Source organism: Mercurialis annua, linkage group LG5 (genome assembly GCF_937616625.2).
Source record: "Mercurialis annua linkage group LG5, ddMerAnnu1.2, whole genome shotgun sequence".
NCBI lineage: Eukaryota > Viridiplantae > Streptophyta > Magnoliopsida > Malpighiales > Euphorbiaceae > Mercurialis > Mercurialis annua.
In genome coordinates, this window is record NC_065574.1 from 49,150,289 (window position 1) to 49,173,539 (window position 23,251).

The 23,251-nt window shown below is 31.0% G+C and overlaps 4 protein-coding genes across 4 annotated transcripts; all 4 read left to right on the top strand.

Moving 5' to 3' along the window:
* Positions 1-1,950: 1,950 nt before the first annotated feature.
* LOC126683109 (uncharacterized) lies at positions 1,951-3,345 on the top strand. The gene is made up of 2 exons (XM_050378941.2): positions 1,951-2,253; positions 2,936-3,345. The coding sequence occupies exons 1-2, from the start codon at positions 2,010-2,012 to the stop codon at positions 3,199-3,201; spliced, it is 510 nt and encodes a 169-aa protein (XP_050234898.1). The 5' UTR covers positions 1,951-2,009; the 3' UTR covers positions 3,202-3,345.
* Positions 3,346-5,948: 2,603 nt separating this feature from the next.
* On the top strand, positions 5,949-6,881 carry LOC126681996 (uncharacterized). The gene has a single exon (XM_050377552.1). The coding sequence runs from the start codon at positions 5,949-5,951 to the stop codon at positions 6,879-6,881; it is 933 nt and encodes a 310-aa protein (XP_050233509.1).
* A 5,271-nt stretch (positions 6,882-12,152) lies between these two features.
* On the top strand, positions 12,153-13,645 carry LOC126679808 (40S ribosomal protein S23). Its single transcript, XM_050374792.2, has 4 exons — positions 12,153-12,261; positions 12,642-12,797; positions 12,882-13,008; positions 13,378-13,645. The coding sequence occupies exons 1-4, from the start codon at positions 12,257-12,259 to the stop codon at positions 13,516-13,518; spliced, it is 429 nt and encodes a 142-aa protein (XP_050230749.1). The 5' UTR covers positions 12,153-12,256; the 3' UTR covers positions 13,519-13,645.
* Positions 13,646-14,631: 986 nt separating this feature from the next.
* LOC126682495 (uncharacterized) lies at positions 14,632-16,114 on the top strand. The gene is made up of 3 exons (XM_050378208.2): positions 14,632-14,821; positions 15,366-15,803; positions 15,925-16,114. Exons 1-3 carry the CDS (start codon positions 14,645-14,647, stop codon positions 15,985-15,987), a joined length of 678 nt encoding a protein of 225 aa, XP_050234165.1. The 5' UTR covers positions 14,632-14,644; the 3' UTR covers positions 15,988-16,114.
* The last annotated feature ends 7,137 nt before the right edge of the window (positions 16,115-23,251 follow it).

Consider the following 23,251-nt stretch of genomic DNA (forward strand, 5'->3'; position numbering starts at 1 on the left):
AGTCCGGCGTCGCCTGAGAGTGGATCCCCTGCAACTCGGCTCCATTATACTTTCAGTAGGATTCGGTATCCATCAATAATCAATCAAACTTGTGGAATCGACAAGAGGTATGTCTAGAACGATCCTAATTAATTTCCGCATATTCCAACAAACCTCATCATATATCCTGGCTTAGTGTAGCTTTATATCTAAAAACTGAAAATAGGATTCTCATTTCTTTCACTTGAGTTTAATATTTTTCTATTTTAATTAATAAGTAAAATAAAATTTATATATAATTCTAATGCATAATAATATAGAATTATTTATACTATTTTCAGGAACATGAACTCTATTTATTTAATATTTTAAAAATAAAATAAAAAAAATATTTGAAATTGATTTCCCATTGTAATACTAAGTTTGTCCTTATTAGAGATAGAACTACTCTAAATTAGTTGACATGGAAGTTTGTGTTAACAAGAAAGAGTCAACTAATAGTTGAGTTTATTCAATTGTTTTATCTTTTTTAAGTCTCTAATTTTGACCAAACAAAGTCAAATTGGTCCAAAAAATCAATTACAAATTGGAAATTTAACTGAAATAGTTGTTAAAGAATTAAAAAAATAGCGATTGTTGTTCTTGTTCAATGAACTGATATATGTCTTGATGACGTGATAATGATGGCAATTAACCATCATGCTACGGTCATGCTAATTACCATTTTCAGTTTTATTTTAATTAAAATAATGTATAATTAGTTCGTAATATGGTGTAAATTCAATATTACTATCAAGAAAAATACATCATGATTAAAAAAAATTGAAGAGCAGAAGCCTTGGTGAAAAAGTATTCAATTTAGCGGCGTATTTGAGTCAAGTCGGGTTAACTCGTAAAACATTTAAAAATAAAATAAATATCTAAAATTGAGTTGATATTAAGCGAGACGGACTCCAATATTTAAACTATCGAATCACATTTGAATGTTAAATAATTGTTTGGTTCAACAATTTTATGGATAAATATGAATTGTTCGATTCCCACTTGTTAAGACGATACAATCAACATGTCTTAATTTTGTGAACCTCAAACAAATGTTACTATAATTTTTTTAAAAAGAATTAATATTTAATATGAATTATAGATAAGAGTATTTCAAAATATATTAATTTTATAATGTATAACATTGTTCAAAATTATTTGATTATTTTATAAATGATAGTGAAAGTAAAATTATTATATTATAGTAGTTATAATTTATTTTGTATCATTCCGTCACATATTTACAATTATATCCATATTACTATACAAAAATTAAATTTTTACTATGCAAGTCGAGTTTTGAATTTCAAGTTTAAAATTAAAACAAAATGGTCTGATGTTCCAAAAAGATCTCGACCTTTTAGCCCCTTTTCAATTTCACCCAGACGTTGTAAAGTCACCAATTGTGCCCAAATCCACGCCTTTCACTTTCAGTTGTACTTACAGATATTAAATTAACCTCCTTTCCATTGAAAAAAGGTTCAAATAAGTCATTAAGTTTAAACTTTTCGAATGAAAAATAGTTTAAATAAGTCATTCATAAAGATTTAAAAAAATGAAAAAAGTTCAATTTACAAAATTATGTACAATTAAATTCAAAGATGTGTATTTAGGTATAGTTGACAATTTTATAACGTTGATGTGTATTTAGGTATAGTTGACAATTTTATAACGTCAGAGTGAAATAAAAAAAGGACTAAATGATCGAGATTTTTTCGGGACATCAAACTAAACAAAATCGAATTTGGCAGGCGTTCCACAAAATTTGATCCCCCGCCGATTGCACCCAAATTAAGAGATTGTCACACAGTATTCACTATTCCCATGTATAGAATAAGTTCAGGTTGGCAGATTACCATTAATTTCATTTTATTTCCATCTATATAAACATTCATTAGCTAACCATACAATACAACAACACAACCTCAATCATATTACCAAAAATTTCTCAAAATTTTCCTATCAAATCATAACTATTTTTTTAAAAAATGGGTCCAAAATCTTCCGAAATTTGTATACTATTTCTGCTTTGCAGTTCAATGTTACAAGTTACTGTAGCCAATAGGAACTGGCAGTATGGATGGAGTACTCCAAAACATGGCTACCGTAGCCCTAAGTATACAAATACACCCAAGAAAATTGTTGTCGGAGGCTCTGCTAATTGGACCTTCGGCTTCGACTACTCCGTCTGGGCATTCAGAAACGGACCACTCTACGTAAATGATACGCTCGGTAAGTTAAATTATCCTTTCACTTTAATACTTTTATAACTTAATAAATGTAAAGATCAGGGATGAACCGAATTAACTGAATTAACCGAGTATACTATTTAAATTCACCAAAATTTTGGTTGATTTTGTTAGTTTGTGCGGTTTGGTTTAATTAATAACTTTTTTAATTTATTTATAACTAAAAGTTTTAAAAATTAAATTGACCAAATTTTTTTATTAATGTTATTATTTATAACTATTATTTTGTACTTTTTATCAATTATACCCAATTAATCGAATTAATCGAGTAGTCCGATTGGTTTAATTTTATTTTCAGATTATGGTTAATTGATTATAGCTAACCTTATTAAACATTTAATTTTTTTTTCAATTAGACCTAATGAAAGATTTGATGTATTTATTTAATAGCTTTAATAGCTTCAGAACTACAATTGAACTAAATAAATTGTAAATTCAATTGTTTTATAATTACCAAATGAGTGGTAAAGAAATTCTCAAAATATTACCAATGAGTTATAATTGCGCTCAGCAGCAAACTATTAGATCATGAATCAAATCCTCCCACAAGCGCTCCCCCTCTCCAATTATAAAAAAAGAAAAAGTTTTCAAAATATTTAATAATTTAAAAATTTAATTTATATTAAAATCAAATTTTTTTTAACATATGGCATAATATTTTGCAGTGTTCAAGTATGATCAACCAAAAAACAATAGCACACATCCTCATAGTGTATATTTGCTACCAAACATATGGAGTTTGATGACTTGCAATCTAACTGACGCCGTGATGATTGCCGATGGGTCACAAGGAGGAGGAGGCGGATTCGAGTTCGTACTGGAAAAGTGGCAGCCTTACTATTTTGCCTGTGGCGGAGGTGACGGCATTCATTGTAATCTTGGCAAGATGAAGTTTTATGTGCTGCCAATGCTTCGTCGTTGGAATTACTGACGCAAAAATAAAGATGTGCGCATTACCAGGGAAGATGCAATGCTGCTTAATTGACGAAGTTACAGGGAATTTTATCAATGTTTTGTATGTGCTTTTTTTTTGGCTAAAAATAATATTGTTGAATTCATTATGTCTTTGTATGTATCTGGCTGAATACTAATTTCTTTTTAATTCAGAGATTATAATAAATCAAGCCAATAAAATATTATCAAAACTAGAGGTTATTGATGTTGGGGGTTACTATACTTTTTCAAAGCTTTAAAATGGTCACCAAACTAATTTGTGTTCCAAAATAGTTACTGAACTTATCGTTTTTTAAACTTCCGGCGGTTTCTAAATAAATTTCGGCGAGTTCGTCCTATGTGGCTTGCCGGATGCTGAGTCACACCTTCCCCCTTTTACCATGCCAGCGTCTACGTCGCTGCTAAGACTCCATGTCATCATCTACTTCTCTAATTATTTTTAAATTTTTTCTATTAAACATTAAAAATAATATAAATTTCATTAAACATGAATTTTTACGGAATCAATTTTCTAAAATCATTTTTATGCTTGTAATCAATTTTAAAAAATAACATCTGATTCGTCTGGGTTCAAACCCAAACGACCCATACAAAGTGTTTACTTCGTCTGGTTGTGTTTACTTCGATTGGGTTCAATCCCAGATGGATCTGTGTCTGGGTTTGAATCTAGACGAAGAACTCTTCGTCCGGGTTTGATTAATTAAAAAAAATGTTAACACAAACATGAATCAACATTCCAAACTCATATATATCAGTAGTATGTCATACATGAACAATTAAAATCAAGTTAGTTCAGATCTAAACTCATGCCAAAGATACCAAAATATCGACAATGCAATTTCGCTAGAAATTGCCTAAACATGCTAAACAAGACAAATCAATCATTCATCGATTCAAATCATACAACCTATGATCCTAGACAACGTAAACATCATTTACATCATCTTAAAACAGTTGGTACATCATCTCGAAATATTTATGCGATTACAACTCTCAAATAACCCAAATTCACCATTCTACGCAATTTCGACTAAAACAACCGAGGCATGCCAAGTTAATACAACCAACAAGATAAGATCATAAACATGAAATCCTTCAAACATATAATACTAATCATTAAGCTAAGCATTGCATCACAATTTCATAGATTCAAACCACCAAATTGATTAGAACACACAAATTGCTAACAAAATCCTAACATTAATGAATCATGTCAAACGCTTGCCGAAACATGCAACATCAGTTTTGTATATGTCCAATTACCTAATATAAGGGTATCTTGCCGAAGATAGTTTATCAAATCCACACTGTTATCTCCTTCTACAACATGTTGTTGTCGTCGCCATATCATTATTTTAATCATACAAGATCAGTAGCGTAAACATGGCATATCAATAACAACGATTCAATCTATCAAAACCCTAAAACATGCAATTTCTATGCAAAACGGTCATCAAATAATTCATAAATCAATTAGGAGTGAAACTATTACCTAAGAATGATGAACAAGATGATAATTGATGTATTAACCCAAGGTTCAATGGGCTGAACCACAATCAATTGGATCCACAAGCCACCAACGAAGAACGCAACATAGAAATCGCGTAGATCTTGCAAGTAGGATGAAAAATCACCCTCAAAACAGAATGAATCGCACCCAGACTTGTTAGAATGAAGGAATAATATATTTTCTATGAAACTATTCGTTTTAGGGTTTGTAGGGGTGAAAAGGGGCTGCTAACTCGAAATAGGGGGTCTATTTATAGACTCTCGCGGGTTTTACATAGGCTTTGATTAAAGTCCAATAGTTTAATACTCCCTCCGTCCACAAAAGATAGGCTGATTTGGGTTTACACACAGATTAAGAAATTTAGTTATTTTAGTTGTAGCAATGGTCTATTATACCCCTATTAAATAAGTGTTTTAGTGTTTCCTTGTAACTCACACACTCAATCTCGGTTATCAAACAAATTTTATCCTATTAATTGCATGAGTTCTAATTAACTATATTCCTCTAATTAATTACTCCAAAATCTCTACATTTTCTCTTAAAAAGATTGAGTTACCGCCATTTTAGGATTAAATGCAAAGAAATCTCGCTTACATATTTTGTTTCCAAACAGAAAAAGGCACTAACACATTAAATGTCCACTAATTAGATTACTCAAACTATCACAGCATAATCTATTCATTTTCTCTTCAGATTTTTACTTGCCGCCATTATCAAAATTATGTCCAGAAATCCCGTTATTTTATTTTCAAATCTAAAAATTTTCAATATAAAATTTTCAAATATAAAATCACGTATGAGAATTTCCATAACAAGATTGCTAAAATATGGAAGAATTTTTCAATTTAGCAAATAATGAGCCACAAATTTTTCCAGATGCACAAAATCATTCTCAATCATTCCTTTTTGATTTGAATGATATGCCAGAAGAAATAGGTACAACCATTCCAAATTCTCTTATGTCCAATAAAAAACAAAACTTCACCCCTGATAAGAAACAAGCCATTATTGAAATGTTACTCAAAGAAACAAAAGAAGGAAAATTACCAAGAGGAGCAATACATAAAATTGCGGATTACTTTTCAATATAGACAAGATCGGTAAGTCGACTACATCAACAAGCAATACATATAACCCAAGGGAGTTTACCTGATCTCTCATGTAATCTTGTGAAAAAGGTCGGTCGTAAAAGAATTGAATTGAACTTTGATCGAATGCGAGATATTCCGTTCAGCCGTCGCACCAATATTCGGTCGCTTTCATCTGAGCTGAAATATCCAAAATCAACGGTTCATAAAAGAATTAAAGAAGGTTACATCCGACCACATTCAAATGCTTTGAAGCCCTATTTATCGGAAGAAAATTTGAAAGCCAGATTGAAATTTTGTTTGTCTATGGTTGATAAAGATACTATTGATACTTCACCAAAGTTTGTCAATATGTATGATCAAATCCATATCGATGAAAAGTGGTACTACATGTCGAGAACAACACAAAAATACTACCTACTTCCCGATGAAAGTGAGCCTTTCCGAACTTGCAAAAGTAAGCGTTTCATTCCTAAAATAATGTTTTTAGCTGCCGTTGCTCGTCCTCGTATCGATGTTGACACCGGTATGACATTTGATGGGAAAATCGGAATATGGCCATTCGTTTGTAAGGAACCAGCAAAGCGAAATAGCAAAAATAGAACAGCGGGAACAATGGAAACAAAACCAATTCTATCGGTGACTAAGGAGGTAACTCGATCTTATTTGATTAATAATTTACTGCCTTCGATTAAAGAAAAGTGGCCATGTTTTGGTTCTAGGACTATTTATATTCAACAAGACAATGCAAAACCACATTTGAATGTCAATGATGCTGAATTTAATAGAGCAGCAAAAATGGATGGTTATGAAATCAGGTTACGTTGCCAACCTCCTAATAGTTCAGATATGAACGTCTTGGACTTGGCCTTTTTTAGAGCTATTGATTCGATTCAACATAAAGAAGCTCCTCGAACTTATGATGAGTTCATTTTGGCCGTGGAAAAATCATTTGAACAATATCCAGTTGAAGAATTGAATAACAGTTTTTTGACATTGCAATCTTGCATGCATGAAGTTATGAAGATTGATGGAGGGAATAATTTAAAAGAAGATTGAAGTTATTTTAAATTATTCAGTCTTCATAACATATTTTTAGAAGATTTAGAATTTTCCATTTTCTTAGTATGTTCAGAGAAAGAAAATGAAAGAGACACTGTATATATCATCATACACATATGGAAATTATCAAAGACTATTAATTGATGTTAATATCAAAACTTGAACCAAATTAAATTTAGTTGACTAAGCACTAACTTAACTAAGGATATTTTAGTCAATTACTTAATTAACTAACTTCCTTAAAAGGAAATCAGCCTATAATTTGGGACATCTAAAAAGGAAAATCAGCCTATCTTTTGTGGACGGAGGGAGTAGTTATTTTTAGAGTTAGAAGCCTCCAAACAACGAACCAACCAACATGATTTTAGTATATCTTCTCATGAATAACATATCCAAAGAAGGGTTCGATCTTACATTACAATTGGAAGATATCAATGTTTTACTAAAACATGGCTGCTTTGAAAAACATAATACAGCTTCAAAAATTACCCGGAAAAGAATCAAATGAACATCAAACCCACACGACACATGTGACCCATACAAGATAGAATTTAAGACTCTATGAAGGTGTCACAATTCTAAAACCAACTTGAACCAATCCAGAACCAAGTAGAAAACATCTTGATTCATCAAGAAACTTGTAGTTGAAGTTCGAATAAATGTTTATTAGTCTTGATCTAATTAATGATCAATCAAAATAAACAAGTTAAAATCCGCAAATACACCAAAAAATAAACATGTATCTACAACATAATAGTTCATTCTAGCAAATTAAGAGAAACATAGAACAATTTAGACATAAGGACGAAGAAAAAAAGAATTTTCGGTCTACATCTGAAATCACTGTTTCCCTACCACTTGAACACAAATTGTCTTGATTGAGTTTCATGGAGAGGTGGTAGATAAATATGCAAGAGAGAGAAACAACCCTTTATTTTAAGAGTGTAAACAAATTGGACTATTTACGAGTTACTCGAGATTCATTTGAAAGAAATCGATATCGACTTGAAAACTTCAAGTCGAGCTAGAGCTTAAGATTCATCTCGAGCCGAGCTCGCATAAAAGGCTCATGAGCATAAATGGATCTAAACGAGTCTCATACATATATGAAATAACAATTTTTTTTACTATATTGACTTTAAAAAAAAAAAATGTATATCACCGTAATTTGTTAAATGCTATATTTCATAAGCACATCTAATTTTGTAATAATTATTTTTATTTTTATTTTATAGATTTTGAGTCGTTCAAGCTCAAACACGAGTAGCTCGGATATTATTCGAGCTCGAGCTTTAAGCCCATTCGAGCTAACTTGGCTATTTAGGCTCGGGCCGTCCAGTATACACACCTACCTTATCCGCAAGATTTTCCTTATTATAACTAGGGTTAATGTCATTAAAATTCACGAATTTTACACGTTTTTTCATTTTAATCACGCAGTTAATTTTTTTTCATTTTCATGCACGAACTACCTTGTTTTTTCAAATTAATGCTCGGCGTCACGGCTCCATTAGTGCAATTCGCTGAGGTGGAGGTCATTTTACAACCAATGAATGAGTGCCACCTCAGCACCGTGCATGGATTTGAGAAAAAAATGGTAGTTCGTGCACGAAAATGAGAAAATTTAAATTGCGTGATTAAAATAAGAAAACGTGTAAATTTCATGAATTTTTTTTGATATTACCCTTATAACTATGTTATTTATTTGTTGAAATTGACAATAGTAAATGTGATGGAACAATAATTATCAAATTTAAAAAAAAACAAATTTAATATTCAAAATAAATATAATAATAATTTTTAAAAAATAATTCAAAAAATATTCTTTTAAAATGTAATATAAATATATAATTTAAACTACTAATAAAATTATTATTACGTTGATCACACTAATATAAATTAGGGTGATTTACACAAATCCCCTAAAAATGCTATGGTGTTTCACTTTTCCCTCACCATTTTGATTTTGGCAAAAATCTCTCAAAAAAAATAAAAAGTTTACAAAAATCCCTCATAACCCAAAATAAAAAAAAATGAGACAATATTGTCCTTGATATTTGTCAACATTTCATTGGTCTATGTTTGAATTAATCAAATGATGACACGTGGCAATGTGGATTTGGTTAGACAAACTAACCAACCGCCACCGACCAATTTTCGGTCCGACCGGCCGGACCACCGCGTTCAACGGCCGGACCACCGCGGTCAACGCCGGTCAACGGCAGGACCACCGCGGTCAACGCTCGGATCACCGCGGTCAACGGCGGTCAACCAACTATAGTGGTGAGATTTTAAAAGAATTAAATAAAATACAAATTTGCTATTAGTAGGAATAGAACCCATGACCTCTCACTCTTTATCCATGTGTCTAACCAACAAGGCAAGACATGTTTGTTGTCTTTATTTACTCTTTTATATATATACATATACTCTTTAATAATGTATAAGAAAGCATTTAAACTAAATATAAACATATTAAAATGGTTGATTATAAATAATATATTATAATAAAATACTAATAAAATATTACGCTTGTTAAAATTTAAATTAATTTATTCTAATTAAATTAATACTAGTGTAAATTTAATATTAACTTAAAGTAAATTAAGTTAAAATAAATTTATAAATTAATGTATTAGAAACACGATTAACTTAATTTCAACTCGATATAAACTCAAAATAAATTATATAAGTTAATTTAGTTGATATTAAGTTAGTTTTTAAAATTATAATAAATTACTAAAAAAATTGCTTCAAATTGATATGTAACCTTCATCAAGTTTACATTGAGTTGACATTAGGTTCACATCGAGTTGACATTAGGTTCACATTGAGTTTACATTGAGTTGATATTAAGTTACATTTCAAAATTAAAATAATTTACTTTTTCAGATTGACATTAAATTTATATTGAGTTGACATTAGGTTTGCATTGCATTGACATGATATTTACACTGAGTTGACATTAGGATTACATTGAATTGACATTACGTTTACATTGAGTTGACAATGAGTCGTCATTAAATTGATATTAAGTCGACGTTGAGTTGATATTAAGTTAATTTTTAAAATTATAATAATTTACTAAAACATTTACTTTGAATTGACATGTAGTTTACATCAATTTTACATTGAGTTGATATTAGATTTACATTCACTTGACATTGAGTCGACATTGAGTTGATATTAAGTTTAATTTATATTAAGTTTACATTTAGTTGATATTAGGTTTATATTGAGTTGTCATTGAGTCATCATTGAGTTTACATTGATTCGACGTTGAGTTGACATTAGATTTATATTGAATTGACACTGAATCATCATTGAATTTACATTGATTTGACGTTAAGTTGACATTAATTTACAAAAATAATTGCAAAAAATCTTAAATAATTTACTTTCAATATACAATTAGTTTATTTTTAAAAGTATGAATTATTAAAAAAATAATTTTACTATTATAATAAAAAATAATTTTATTTAAAATTTACAATTATTTATCAAAATATTTACTTTGAGTTGATATTTAGTGAACATTAAATTTACATTAAGTTGACATAAATTAATATTAAGTTCACATTAAGTTTACTTTGAGTTTATATTGAGTTGACATTGAGTTCATATTAAGTTTATATTCAGTTTATATTAAGTTTATATTGAGTTGACATTGAGTCATCATTGAGTTTACATTGATTCGACGTTGAGTTGACATTAGGTTTATATTGGGTTGACACTGAGTCATCATTGAGTTTACATTGATTCGACGTTGAGTTGACATTAAATTTACATAAATCATTGCGAAAAAACTTAAATAATATACTTTCATTCTACAATTAGTTTATTTTTAAAAGTATGAATTATAAAAAAATAATTTTACTATTATAATAAAAAAATAATTTCATTTAAAATTTAAAATTATTTATCTAAATATTTACTTTGAGTTGATATTTAGTGAACATTAAATTTACATTAAGTTGACATAAATTTATATTAAGTTCACATTAAGTTTACTTTGAGTTTATATTAAGTTGACATTGAGTTCATATTAAGTTTATATTCAGTTCATTTATTTTAAATTTACTTTCGACTCATGTCAATAAAATCTTAGATAGTTTGCTTTTAAATTACTATTACTTTATTTGTCATTTTATAAATTATTTTTAATAGTATAAATAATAAAGTTAACATTAAGTTGTCATTGAGTTGACATTAAGTCGTTATTAGGTTTATATTGAATTGTTTCCCACCATGGCGGGTCCCACCACCACGTATCCGACCACGACCACCTCGGGTTTGACCAACAAACCATTATATTTTTTAATTTTAACAAGTGAAATATCTTACTAGTCTTACTCATGTATTAATAAAGTGTAAAATATAAATATATGTATATTTTATATTTTTACTGTGTAAATATTTATTAAATAAATTAAATTAGACTTATTTAATAGTAACTTTAATTTAAACTGATATTTAGTTTATATTTAATTTATACTATAAAAATAATTTCATTCTGATAAATTTATAATCAGATGTATATAATATATATATACATTATAGAGCAAATGTTGACAGCAATAAGTCTTTGTCTTAATGGCAAAACACTTGGTCATTCTTGTAAGAGGTCAAAGGTTCAAATCTCCTTAACCCCAATATGATGTTTTATTTAATTTTTAATTATTAAACAAATATTGGTCCAACCATTAAAAATGGTCAGACCACCAACCATTGGTGGTCCGACCGGCGTTCACCAGCATTGGTCTGACCGTTAACCGCGGTGATCCGGCCGTTGACCGGTGTTGACCGCGGTGGTCCGGCCGTTGACCGGCGTTGACCGCGGTGGTCCGGCCGTTGACTGCGGTAGTCCGCCCGTTGACCGGCCAATAATGGTCTGACCGGTGGTGGTTCGGTTAGAATTGGCCGGTTTATGTAAAATGAGGAGAAATTATTAGGTGTAATGAAAACACAATAGGTAAAATACACCATAGGGATAAAATAGTAATCACAACTATTAAAAAGTAGGGATGAAAAGAATTTTTTAAAATTGAGGGATTTTTGCAAAAAAAAAAAAGTTGGGTGATTTATACAAACTTTTGAGTTTTTTTGGTGATTTGGTGTAATTTTCTCTATAAATTACAATATTTTGCTGCATTGGGCGGATAATATGCCAACTCCAAACTAAGCCCAAGAAGCATAAAACTGTACAATGGATGGGCCTCAAACGACGAAGCGTTTACACACCTAACCCTACCATTGGCAGTATATAATTATATAACTTGAAAATCTGGATAATTAGGGTTTCATTTTGTGCAGCTCTCTCCTTCATCTTACTCTCTACATCGAATACTTACTGCTCGGTTATCTCAGCCAACATGGGGTTAGTTTTATACTCTATTTTCTCTTATTTAATTGCAATTATGTTTTGCATTTTGTTTTGTTTTTGCTCATTTTTATGGATTTTGCAGTATAATTTGTTTGTTCATTTAGATTTTTAGTAATTGTGTTTAATCTCGTTGGTTTAGTTTTGAATTTTGTTCCTTCAGTATTAGTTGTTTGAAGAATTTAAATTTGGTTTCAGCTAAATATTTTGATGGTATTTTTGTTAGATTTCACATTGTTTTTACTGTGTTTGTACTGTTAAAGTTGATTATCTGTTTGTTATATTATCAATGCTTATGCACTGGACCAAATGTAAATTTTTGTTAAGCGTTAGGTATCTGTATAATTTGTTTTTAATTGGTTTATAATTTGATGTAGTAAAACACGTGGAATGGGAGCTGCCCGCAAGCTGAAGTCTCATCGCAGGAGACAAAGGTGGGCTGATAAGTCATACAAGAAATCCCATCTCGGAAACGAGTGGAAAAAACCATTTGCTGGTTCATCTCACGCCAAAGGGATCGTTTTAGAGAAAATGTAAGACTTGTTTATTCTTGAATAAGTTTTGTTTAGCGATTCTGTCATTATTTGATGCTTATTGTTGTTTTATATTGTGTTCAGTGGTATTGAAGCTAAGCAGCCTAACTCTGCTATTAGAAAGTGTGCTCGTGTTCAGCTTATCAAAAATGGCAAGAAGATTGCTGCCTTTGTCCCTAACGATGGTTGCTTGAACTATATCGAGGAAAATGTAAGCCTTCCCATTATTAATAAGTATAAAAGATGATCCTTAAGTATGCTTTAAAGTATTTTTGGACCTTTTGAACTGAAAATTCAAGGAGATAAATTTATTTTGAACTCATTTTGTGCAATTGCATTGTTTTGGAGACTTTAATTACCCCTGCTTCATATAATTTTAATAAAGTTTACTCTCTAAATAGACGTCTGATCTTCCGTGGAGCTTGATAATTGTCATTTACCTGTTTATTGTGGTGGTTATTGCCTTTATCCAAATGTCTTGTACACTACGCAGCAAACAGCTTTTTTTTACCCCATTTGTTGTCTTAGTTTTGAAAATCCTTTCATATTCCAGACCTTTAAAGTTTCTTAATTGGTGCAGGATGAAGTTTTGATTGCTGGATTTGGGCGAAAGGGGCATGCTGTGGGAGATATTCCCGGAGTCAGGTTCAAGGTTGTTAAGGTGTCTGGTGTCTCCCTTCTAGCATTGTTTAAAGAGAAGAAGGAAAAGCCTAGGTCTTAGATAACTGATTGTTATAAACCTCATCAATTTTTCGTTATGTTTGCCTGTTTATCGAGATGATATTGAGCATTATCCAATGCAGAATTTTGTGAGCAACTTTTTCTCTCTCAATTTAGTATTTCACCCTGTTTTTCCTGAGAATTCATTATTTCGGAATAGGTCTTGATCAATTTGACAACATTTTTTTCTTTCACTTTTTTTGCATTCAATCTTAAAGCTTACAACAACACTCACAATATGGGTTATATGATTGTCTGTTAGAGATATAAAGAATATTAATCTATATCAGTGTTAAAAAGTATAATATTCAGTCTTCCTTCTTTCTGTTATTGCACACCAAAGTTACTAATATTGGTGATTATATATATCTTGTCTAGAAAATGTTGATAGGTGAAATTTATTGAATTTTATTTTATGGAAAAATAAATTGAGTATTGCAAATATACTTTTACTCCTAAACAACTCAATAAACCTTTAATTTCATGATAATAAGAATAAAACAAAAAAAATATAGTAATTGATGCTTTTTTTAGTCCTAAACAACTCAACAAACTTCAACCTTTTAGCATTTTGTTTTTTGCTCTAAGGTCTATTTTTATTATAATATATTTATTTTTTATTATTTTTTTACCCATAAGTATTTTTATATTTACTCTACCAATTGAAAAATGTGAGGTATTTTTTTTAATTTTTCGTATTAAGTTAAGCAAATTTTTTTTTTAGATAAGACAAAAGGTATAAAAAAAAACCTCGTAATTTTTTAAAAATACAGATCAACCCTTTTATTTTTTTTGGATATAATTAAACCCCCATTTTCAAATAAAACAAATAACTCTTTTTGTTCAATTCAACACCTTTAGAAATACTCATTAATGACTGACATGTCTCTCATAATCATGTAAAAAAAAGTTCAAAAGTAATTTTAATGTTTAAAATATTTAGATAAATATGTAAACTTTCCATAATAATACGATGCTAGAAATATGTAAACTTTCCATAATAATATGATGCCATAAATATTCAAAGAAATAGCCCATGGGCTAATAGTACACGAGTCCAATGTCATTTCTAACATCATTCAACAAAATCGCCATTTTAAAGAGTAGAAGAAAACGAGAAATAAAAAATGAGTGTGTATGGGGGAGACAGTTGGGGAAGAGAAGCAGAATGCAGAAAAAGAAGAGTCCATAATCTTCTCATAAACGGCGTCGACGATTCTCATTACAAGAAGCTCTCCAATGGCAAATATAAATGTCTTGTTTGCCCTCACAATCCAATTCTTGATTCTCCTCTTCATCTCTCCGTAAATTTTTCAATCCTCGATCCATTTCTTTTTATTATCTCTAATTTAGCTACAATTTACTAATTACCAAACCCTAGCCTGTCAATTTATATTCTAAACTTTTTGCTCTGTTAATGCACTTCACAGTGATGCTGCTTATGATGAATTATATATTTTAATTAGTCCTACTTATTCCACGAATTCGAATGATTGACGCGGGTTGATTTTCTATTACGATAAATTGACGAAACAATAGCTGCTTCAGCGGCTGCAATAGCAATAACAAAAATTGAAAAAATGTTTCCTTAAAATGGGGGGCTACCAAACAATTCAGAAAATGTTACAAAATTTATTCAAACTCAATTCATTATAAGTTCAAAGTCAAGGCACATAGCTTGTATCCGTGATCAATTCATAGGTACCGATAGAAAATAAATAGACACTCAAAATAAGTACCGGATTCTGCCTGAGCCAATTAATTAGGCTTTTCGGTATGTATTGTCAATTGTGGAACGTTCCGTATGTTAATTTAGCTTTTGGTTTTTAAAAGATGCTGTCTTTGCAGATGCATTGCAAGGGATCGCGCCATCTTGCTGCGGAATCACAACTGAAGGAAAGGGAATCGATGAGAAAGGATGAAATTCATAAGAGATTGGCAGTCTCAGAATCCCATTTTGGCGCTACCAACTCTACTAGCTTAAACAAAAAAGTTAGGTTAGGTACTGAACCGTTAATCGAACAGACAACGAAGACTAAACCATTAATCGAACAGACGAGGAATGCTACTTCTGAGGCACTTTCTTACAACGGAACTCATCAGCAGAGTTCTGGTAACCAACATTATGATGGTAAATTGTGCACGGGGCAGGATGCTAATTTGACGTCTGAGGGTTTACTCTTACAGCAGCAGTGGGATTTTCGAGAACGTAGAGAACGCGAACTCAAGTTTATAGAAGCGGGTTGGAAGCGTGATTGTCATGGGAAATGGTTCAGGGATGAAAATGTGAGTCTGCTTTTCAAATTGATAATTCAACTTTTTAAAGCTCTTATGGCAGTGTTTAGTTTCGGATTCGAATCTTAAATATTTGATTTGATATATTAAAATCAGCTATTTGTGGTTGCAGGTTGAATTTGACTCTGATGAAGAAGATCCAAATGAATGCCTTCGACTTGAATCACAAAACTAGCAATACCATGTGTATGTCGATACATTTCTTTGTCATGTGAAGTTACACTCTTAATTAAAGTTGATGTGTATTAGAAGATAAATTTTAATCGAATATAGCCCAATTAATATTAAAATCATTTTTGAAACTGAGTCCACGAGTATTATGTTAAATGATTCTCGTGATACCCAACCAAACTATCGCATTATTTCATTTTGGTGATTAAATTTTGATTCGTTTTATTTTGATTATCAAATTTGAATTTCATTTTAACGGAAGGTTTTTCGTTTTCGGTCAAAAATGATTACATGGCAACCGGTTTTGTTTATATTTCCGTGAAAACTTGTCACATGTGCATATGGTGACAAATGTTCATATAAAAATAAGACGTAACTGTTTGACACGTGTTAAAAATAAGTAAAAATACAATGCCGCATATGCCGAAAAATCGACTTAAGTAGCAATTTACCCCTTCAACTTGTAAGCAATGGGCAATTAACACATAAATTAACTTTGTTGGCAAATCAGTATACGAACTTGGTGATTACGGGCAATTAGCCCATTTTGGCAAATTAGCTTACAAGTTAAGTGGGCAAATTGCTAATTTAAGAGACAAATAACTTACAAATAGAGGGGGGAAATTGCCAAAATGGGGCAAATTGCCCATAATCATCAAGTTCGTGTATTGATTTGCCCACAAAGTTTATTTATGTGTTAATTGCCCATTGCTTACAAGTTAAGGGGGCATATTGCCATTTAAGTCCCGAAAAATCTATTGAAATAAGTTAAAATGTTGCAATCAAAATAAAATAAATCATAATTTGGTCACCAAATTGAATAAAGTGATAGTTTGGATACTGTGAGTATCAATTACCCGACTATTAAGAGAAGTATGCTTCTATTATTAATTAACACACACACACACATAAGTACTTCCCTAAGAGATGAAGTATTAAGAGAAGAAAATGCTAATTATTACTTGTAGTTCAACCCAGTATTGTAAAAACTAAACCGATGAGGCCATAGGTTCCTAGTTTAACCGGTTAAGTAAAATAAATAAAAATTAAAAATTAGAGAGATGGATTTTGGGTGTTATCGACAAATTATCCATCAGTAGTTTCCTATCAACAGTTCAATGGCCGGTTTGATTTGGTTAGGTCGGATTTTGGGTTTGTTGCTATTTAAATCAGACAGTTAGCCGGTTTCTGGTTGAGCCAATCGGTCTGGTCCGGTTCTTTAATAAGTGATTAACCAATTAGTTTTTTGTTCTTAAATACAGTGATAAAATTTGGTGTGATAACATCTTTATGAGAGGTGGAGAGGGTACTTGATATGTTATTTTCTAATAGTGACATTTAATGGGCAACTTCACTCATTCATGTTTGATATGCAATCATGATATTAAGAAAACAGAAGGAATCTCAATATCATTTTCATTAATTGGGATGAATAATTTTGAGAACCCTTTAAGAAACAAGAAAGTTGGGAAGGGAAATAAATACTTTTTGAACAAAGGATCACTTTACCCCCCGAACTTGGCGCAAAGTATCAAAAACGTCCAAATTAGCGAAACCGGATCACTTTTACCCCGAACTTGGCAAAACCGTTTCAAAAACACCCCTATGCTGATGTGGCACCCTAATTGGAGAGTGAGATTCTAAATTTCAAATAATTAACCCTAATTAACTTAATCTAATTAAATATTTAATCTTAATTAATTTAAAATCCATCTTCTTCTACCTCTATCACCACTAGCCCCCACCTCTATCACCACTAGCCCCCACCTCCATCAACCACCACCAAAAATCTAAACACCACCGCCGGAACCCAAAACACCACCGCCCGACATCTGAGCCGCCTCTCATCTGTGAGAGACGAAGAGTTCGTCTCTCACAGATGAGAGACGAACTCAGATTTCGTCTCTCATCTGAGAGACGAACCCAGTTCGCCTCTCAGATGAGAGACGAACTGGGTTCGTCTCTCAGGACGAACCCAGATCTGGGTTCGTCCTGAGAGACGAACCCAGTTCGTCTCTCAGATGAGAGACGAACCTTCGTCTCTCAGATGAGAGATGAGGGTTCGTCTCTCATCTGAGAGACGAACAGAGACGAACTGAGTTCGTCTCGAACTCAGTTCGTCTCTGAAGATGAGCAGCTGCCGGAATCCGGCAGCTGCTCATCAAAATTTTAAAAAAAAAATTAATTTTTTTTATAAAAAGTGCAAAAAGGTTCCTTATGTTTTTAATTAATATAATTTTGATATGTAAAGTTTTAAAATTAAATTATTATTTCTAATTATTATGGACTAATTTATACAATGTTAAAAGAATTAGGATTATTTTAAACCTTTTACCATTAAAAACCACCTATGAGAAAAAAACCACCTCCAAAACCAGAGAGTGTGCCTCACTCTCTTAGGTGAGAGTGGGGAGGGGTGTTTTTGTACCAAATTTGACAAGTTCAGGGTAAAAGTGATCCCGTTTTGCTAATTTGGACGTTTTTGATACTTTGTGCCAAGTTCGGGGGGTAAAATGATCCTTTGTTCAATACTTTTTTAATGGAAGACTTCCTAAAATTTTGAAACTATGTTATCATAACAGTGGAAAAAATGCATTATTTCCAAGAAGAAAATATTAAAAAAAAAACAGTGGAAAAAATGCATTATTTCCAAGAAGAAAATATTACATCACATCCTGTTTTTTTTAAAAAAAAAATTATTAGAAGTGTACAAAAATAGAACAAATTAAACTTGTATATTTAGTTTGGTTGATTTAAAATTACTCCCTCCGGTCTATAATATTTGTCGCATTTGAGAAATTTTTTTAGTCCATTATATTGGTCATTTTAGAATATCAAAAGAGCATTAATTACTATTTTTTTCATATTTTCTTCCCATTAATTTAATAAAAGATTACGATAAACAAATAAAAATAATAATAAGAAATATAAACAAGTTTCAATATAGCGTAAACTTAGAAAAATAGTTTATAAATTGAGATATATTAATTACTCCCTCCATTGTTTTTTAGTTGTCCATTTAGCCAATTTTATTTGTCTACAAATAGTTGTCCATTTAGTAATTTCATGTGATATTAGCTACTTATCTTCCAAGTTTACCCATCCCTAATAAATGAACCTATGTTTTAATTTAAAAGGCATTTATTAACTAATAGGGCTATATTAGTATTTTTTTTTATAAATTAAGACAAAAGAAGCACTATCTTGGTATGTGCAATATTGGCTAAATGGACAATTAAAAAAGAACGGAGGTAGTATTTTTTTAATTTTGTGTAAAAGTCAAATGCGACAAATAATATGGACTGGAGAGAGTATAAAAATATTGGTATAAACTCTGCACAGCAAATTGCTAGGTCGTTGGTTCGATTTTTCCCACAAATGCTCTCCCTCCCTAATTGTAAAAAACAAACCTAACCCATTTTTTTATTTACCAAAGAGAAAAAAATTATGAAAAAATTATTCAGTTTTGAAACTAAATAAAATTCAGATCACTTTTGGCACAAATAAAAATACTCCTTCCGTCTCAAATTAATAAACATTTTAGGACAAACACAAATATTAAATTTTTTTTAAAATTTATGAAAAATGCATACTTTTATAACAACATATCATACTTACCCTTATTTAATATAGTGTTGACTTTGACTTTTAGTGGTGTTTACTTTTTTTCTATTGTAATATTGTATAATAAATAAGGGTATTTATACTATTTTATTATTTAATCAATAAATGAATGTCTGTAATTTGGAACAAAATAAAATAAAATAGTGTCTATAAATTTGTGACGGAGGGAGTAAAACACAACCAAACCAATTAATTTAGTTTGAAATCTTAGCTTTTTACAATTGCTTTGGTTTTAGAAAAAACTGAAAAATTTCAGCTCCACTCGGTTCTAGGGTGAGCACGGTTCGAGAGAATCCGAGAATTGACAAATCTCTAGAATCAAACCAAAAGTTAGGGATATCGAAAATTGGATCTCCAGATCCGTACCAATAATCGGTTCGGTTCGGAGATTTTTTTTTTTGGTACGGTTCGGTACGGGGATTCGGTCCTAATGGTTCGATACGGTTCGGCACGGATATCACTAGAACCACGGATATTATTTTATTTAAAATATGATCTCTACCATATTATAATATATTATTCTGACTTTTAAAATTAATTAGCTATTCATTCATTTTTTTATATTTTCAACTATCACAAATAAATAATCAATAATAAAATAAAAGGACACAACATGTATATTATCGTTCGATTTAATATTAAATTTTTGATTATTTGATAAGGGTACTTTTATCTATTCTCAAGTCTAAACTATATTATTTTTATTAAAACTATGTAATTTGGTCAGTAATTGATAACTTGCGGATTGGGGGCGTGTCTCAGGTCCGGTGGTGTCTCCAAGATTGTACCTGAAAGGCACAATACAACCGTTAGAAGGGTGCAGGAAGGGGATTCCGGCAGACCACTCTGACGGTCAAGTCAATAGGTGTTTTAATGAGAGAAAGAATAAGAAGTGAAAAGGAGTTAAGAGTTGAGAGAAAAAGAGAATTAACCTTTTTACCTATTTTTTCTTGGTCTTTTATAATATACCTTTGTTTTCTCTTTGTTTGGGCCGACAATATCTGATTTCATTCTCTTTGTCTGTGCAAATATTGTTGGCGATGTCAGAGTACTTTCTGACGGATAACTGTCCTTGTAATCAGTGTGGGTTTTACTCGGTTTGGCCGAGATGGTCTTTGGGAGGGTCCTGTTCCGTTACCAAATATGGTGTTGGGATGGATCTTACTCGGTTGCCCGAGATGACGTTTATGTGGATCTTGCTCGGTTGCCCGAGATGACGCTGAGGTGTATCTTGCTCGGTTGCCTGAGATGACGTTAAGGTGGATCTTGCTCGGTTATGTCATTTTTTGAGATTGTTCATCTGTCTTGTTATCAGTAATGAAATAATGAATATATAAATTGTTCATATCAATTTTTAAAAAATACTTTTAATAATTATTAAATATTTGACAAATTCATATAATTTTATAAAATAATTTTAATGATATATATAATTTCGGTTCTTCGGGCATAAGTTCGGTACTTCGATTTGGTACGGTTCAGTTCGGTTCTCGGTACGGTTATTTATGAAAGATTCAGAACCGCACCAATAAAATTTTCAGTACGGGAAAAGTCAATGGTCAACAGATATATTTCGGTCCTGGATATTTTCGGTCCAGTTTTCGGTCGATTTTGGAGATATCAAGGATCCGTTCACACCCCTACTCGGTTCGCACTATATTCAAGTCCCTAACTGTTAGATTGAAAAATTTGAGATAAACAAAATTGATTGATTTTCAAAAACATGAAATTTAACCGAAATCCATCCTTGGTAAGAATAATTGTTATAAGAATGATAAATTATTTTAGAATCCATCATTTGGAATTTATCGTTTGGGTGAAAAAATTAATATTAATCATTTTTAAATTTAAATGTTTTAAAAATATCCTTATTTAAAAGTTATAAATCCAAACGATGTTCAAATATAAATAATTTATCACCAAAGTTTTTATATAAAATTAACTTAGATAGTCAAAAATTTAATAAGAGTTTATTCATCAGTAATAATATACTAACTGCACTTAGTGAAAGAATCACAGTTTATAATATAAATGGTATAAACATTCAGTAGTGTTTTGTTAAAGTTATGGGTTCAATATCTCCACAAGCACTTTTTTTCTATATTAATATAAAAAAAAAATCACAGTTAATTTGATCACAATGAGTGAATGTATTTGATTTTAATTTGACAAAAGGCATTATTATTTAGAAAGCAACATTTAGCGTCCAAGCCCCCTTCATTAATTAAGCATTTCCTCATAATCAATTAATATTGCCAGATCATCACAACAACACACTACATTTTAGTTTTTTTTTTTGAGAAGTAAGAGCAGCTTTATTAATCAAATAGCTGAATTGTCAGCCACAATAACATGATCTATCTAAGAGGGGATATTTCCCTTCCATTTCACATTGTATCTGCTATTCGTGAGAGCTCTCCTAGCAAGCATATGAGCATAATTCACACTCATATAATGAGGATCAGATAACATACTCTTGCAGTTTTGAACAATAACACCAATGTCGTTAGAAGGCACCATACTATTCTTGAAGAAATTCACTACCGCATTTGAGTTAGAAATGATCTCAAAAGAGATTAGATCTTCCTCTATTGCCACACTCCATCTCTAATTGCTACTGTTTCACTTGTGTTGACTTCAATTAATCCTCTGTATTTGCAATAAACAGAGTCCTTCACACTCCCTTGCCAATCACGCACCACTGCTTTAGTCCCATTGCGGTTGCTATTACTATCAAACCCAACATCAACATTAACTTTATACGCATTCCTTCGTGGAGGGATCCATCGTTTGTCTTCATCTACATTTTAGTCTTTTATGTTTGAAAATTAAATGATATGATCTTTATTTTTATTTTCGTCAATAGTGTAGTTTTTTCTTCTATTTTTGGAGTTAGTCAACAGAATCAAAAAAATTTAGGGTAGATTAATTTTCAAACATGAAAGACGAAATCGTTGACAAAAATAAAAAAGAAGTACAAAATCGTTTAGAGAAATAAAAGTGGGAGATCATATAGTTTTTCTGACTCGTTTGACTAACACCAAAAATAGACGGAAGGACAAAATCGTTGACAAATAAAAGTGAGGAATCATATCGTTTGATTGTCAAACAAAATGGACTAAAATGTGAATTATGACAAATGTGGGGGATCTTAGAGTACTTTTCTATAATTATAACAAAAATATTATACTGGTATAACAATTGTATAAGAATATACTCCCTCTGTCCATTTTACAAGTCTCATATTCTATTTTGAAATATCGCATTTTAAAAGGTTTATTTCAAAATTAAGAATTTTTTAATCGACTCTTTCTCTAACATCTCTCTAAAACCAGAACTTTAATTTTGAGGGCGGTGAGACGATGAGTCCGGCCTTGTGCTGGAAATACACTGTTTCATCACCAACATGTTTAATTTGTTATTTATCTTAATTTTTATTTCAATAATTCCGTTTGTGGAGATCTGTTTGTATTTCGGAGTGTAATTTAATGGTATGTATTTGTGAAATACGAGTATTTTCTAGTTCCGATTAAGATCTTATTGTTCTGTGCGATCATCTGTTCCAAATCCTGATGAATCCTGTTTTATAAAGGTTTCATGATTTATTCAAGATTATTACGATGATTCTGTCTTGTTTATTGCAG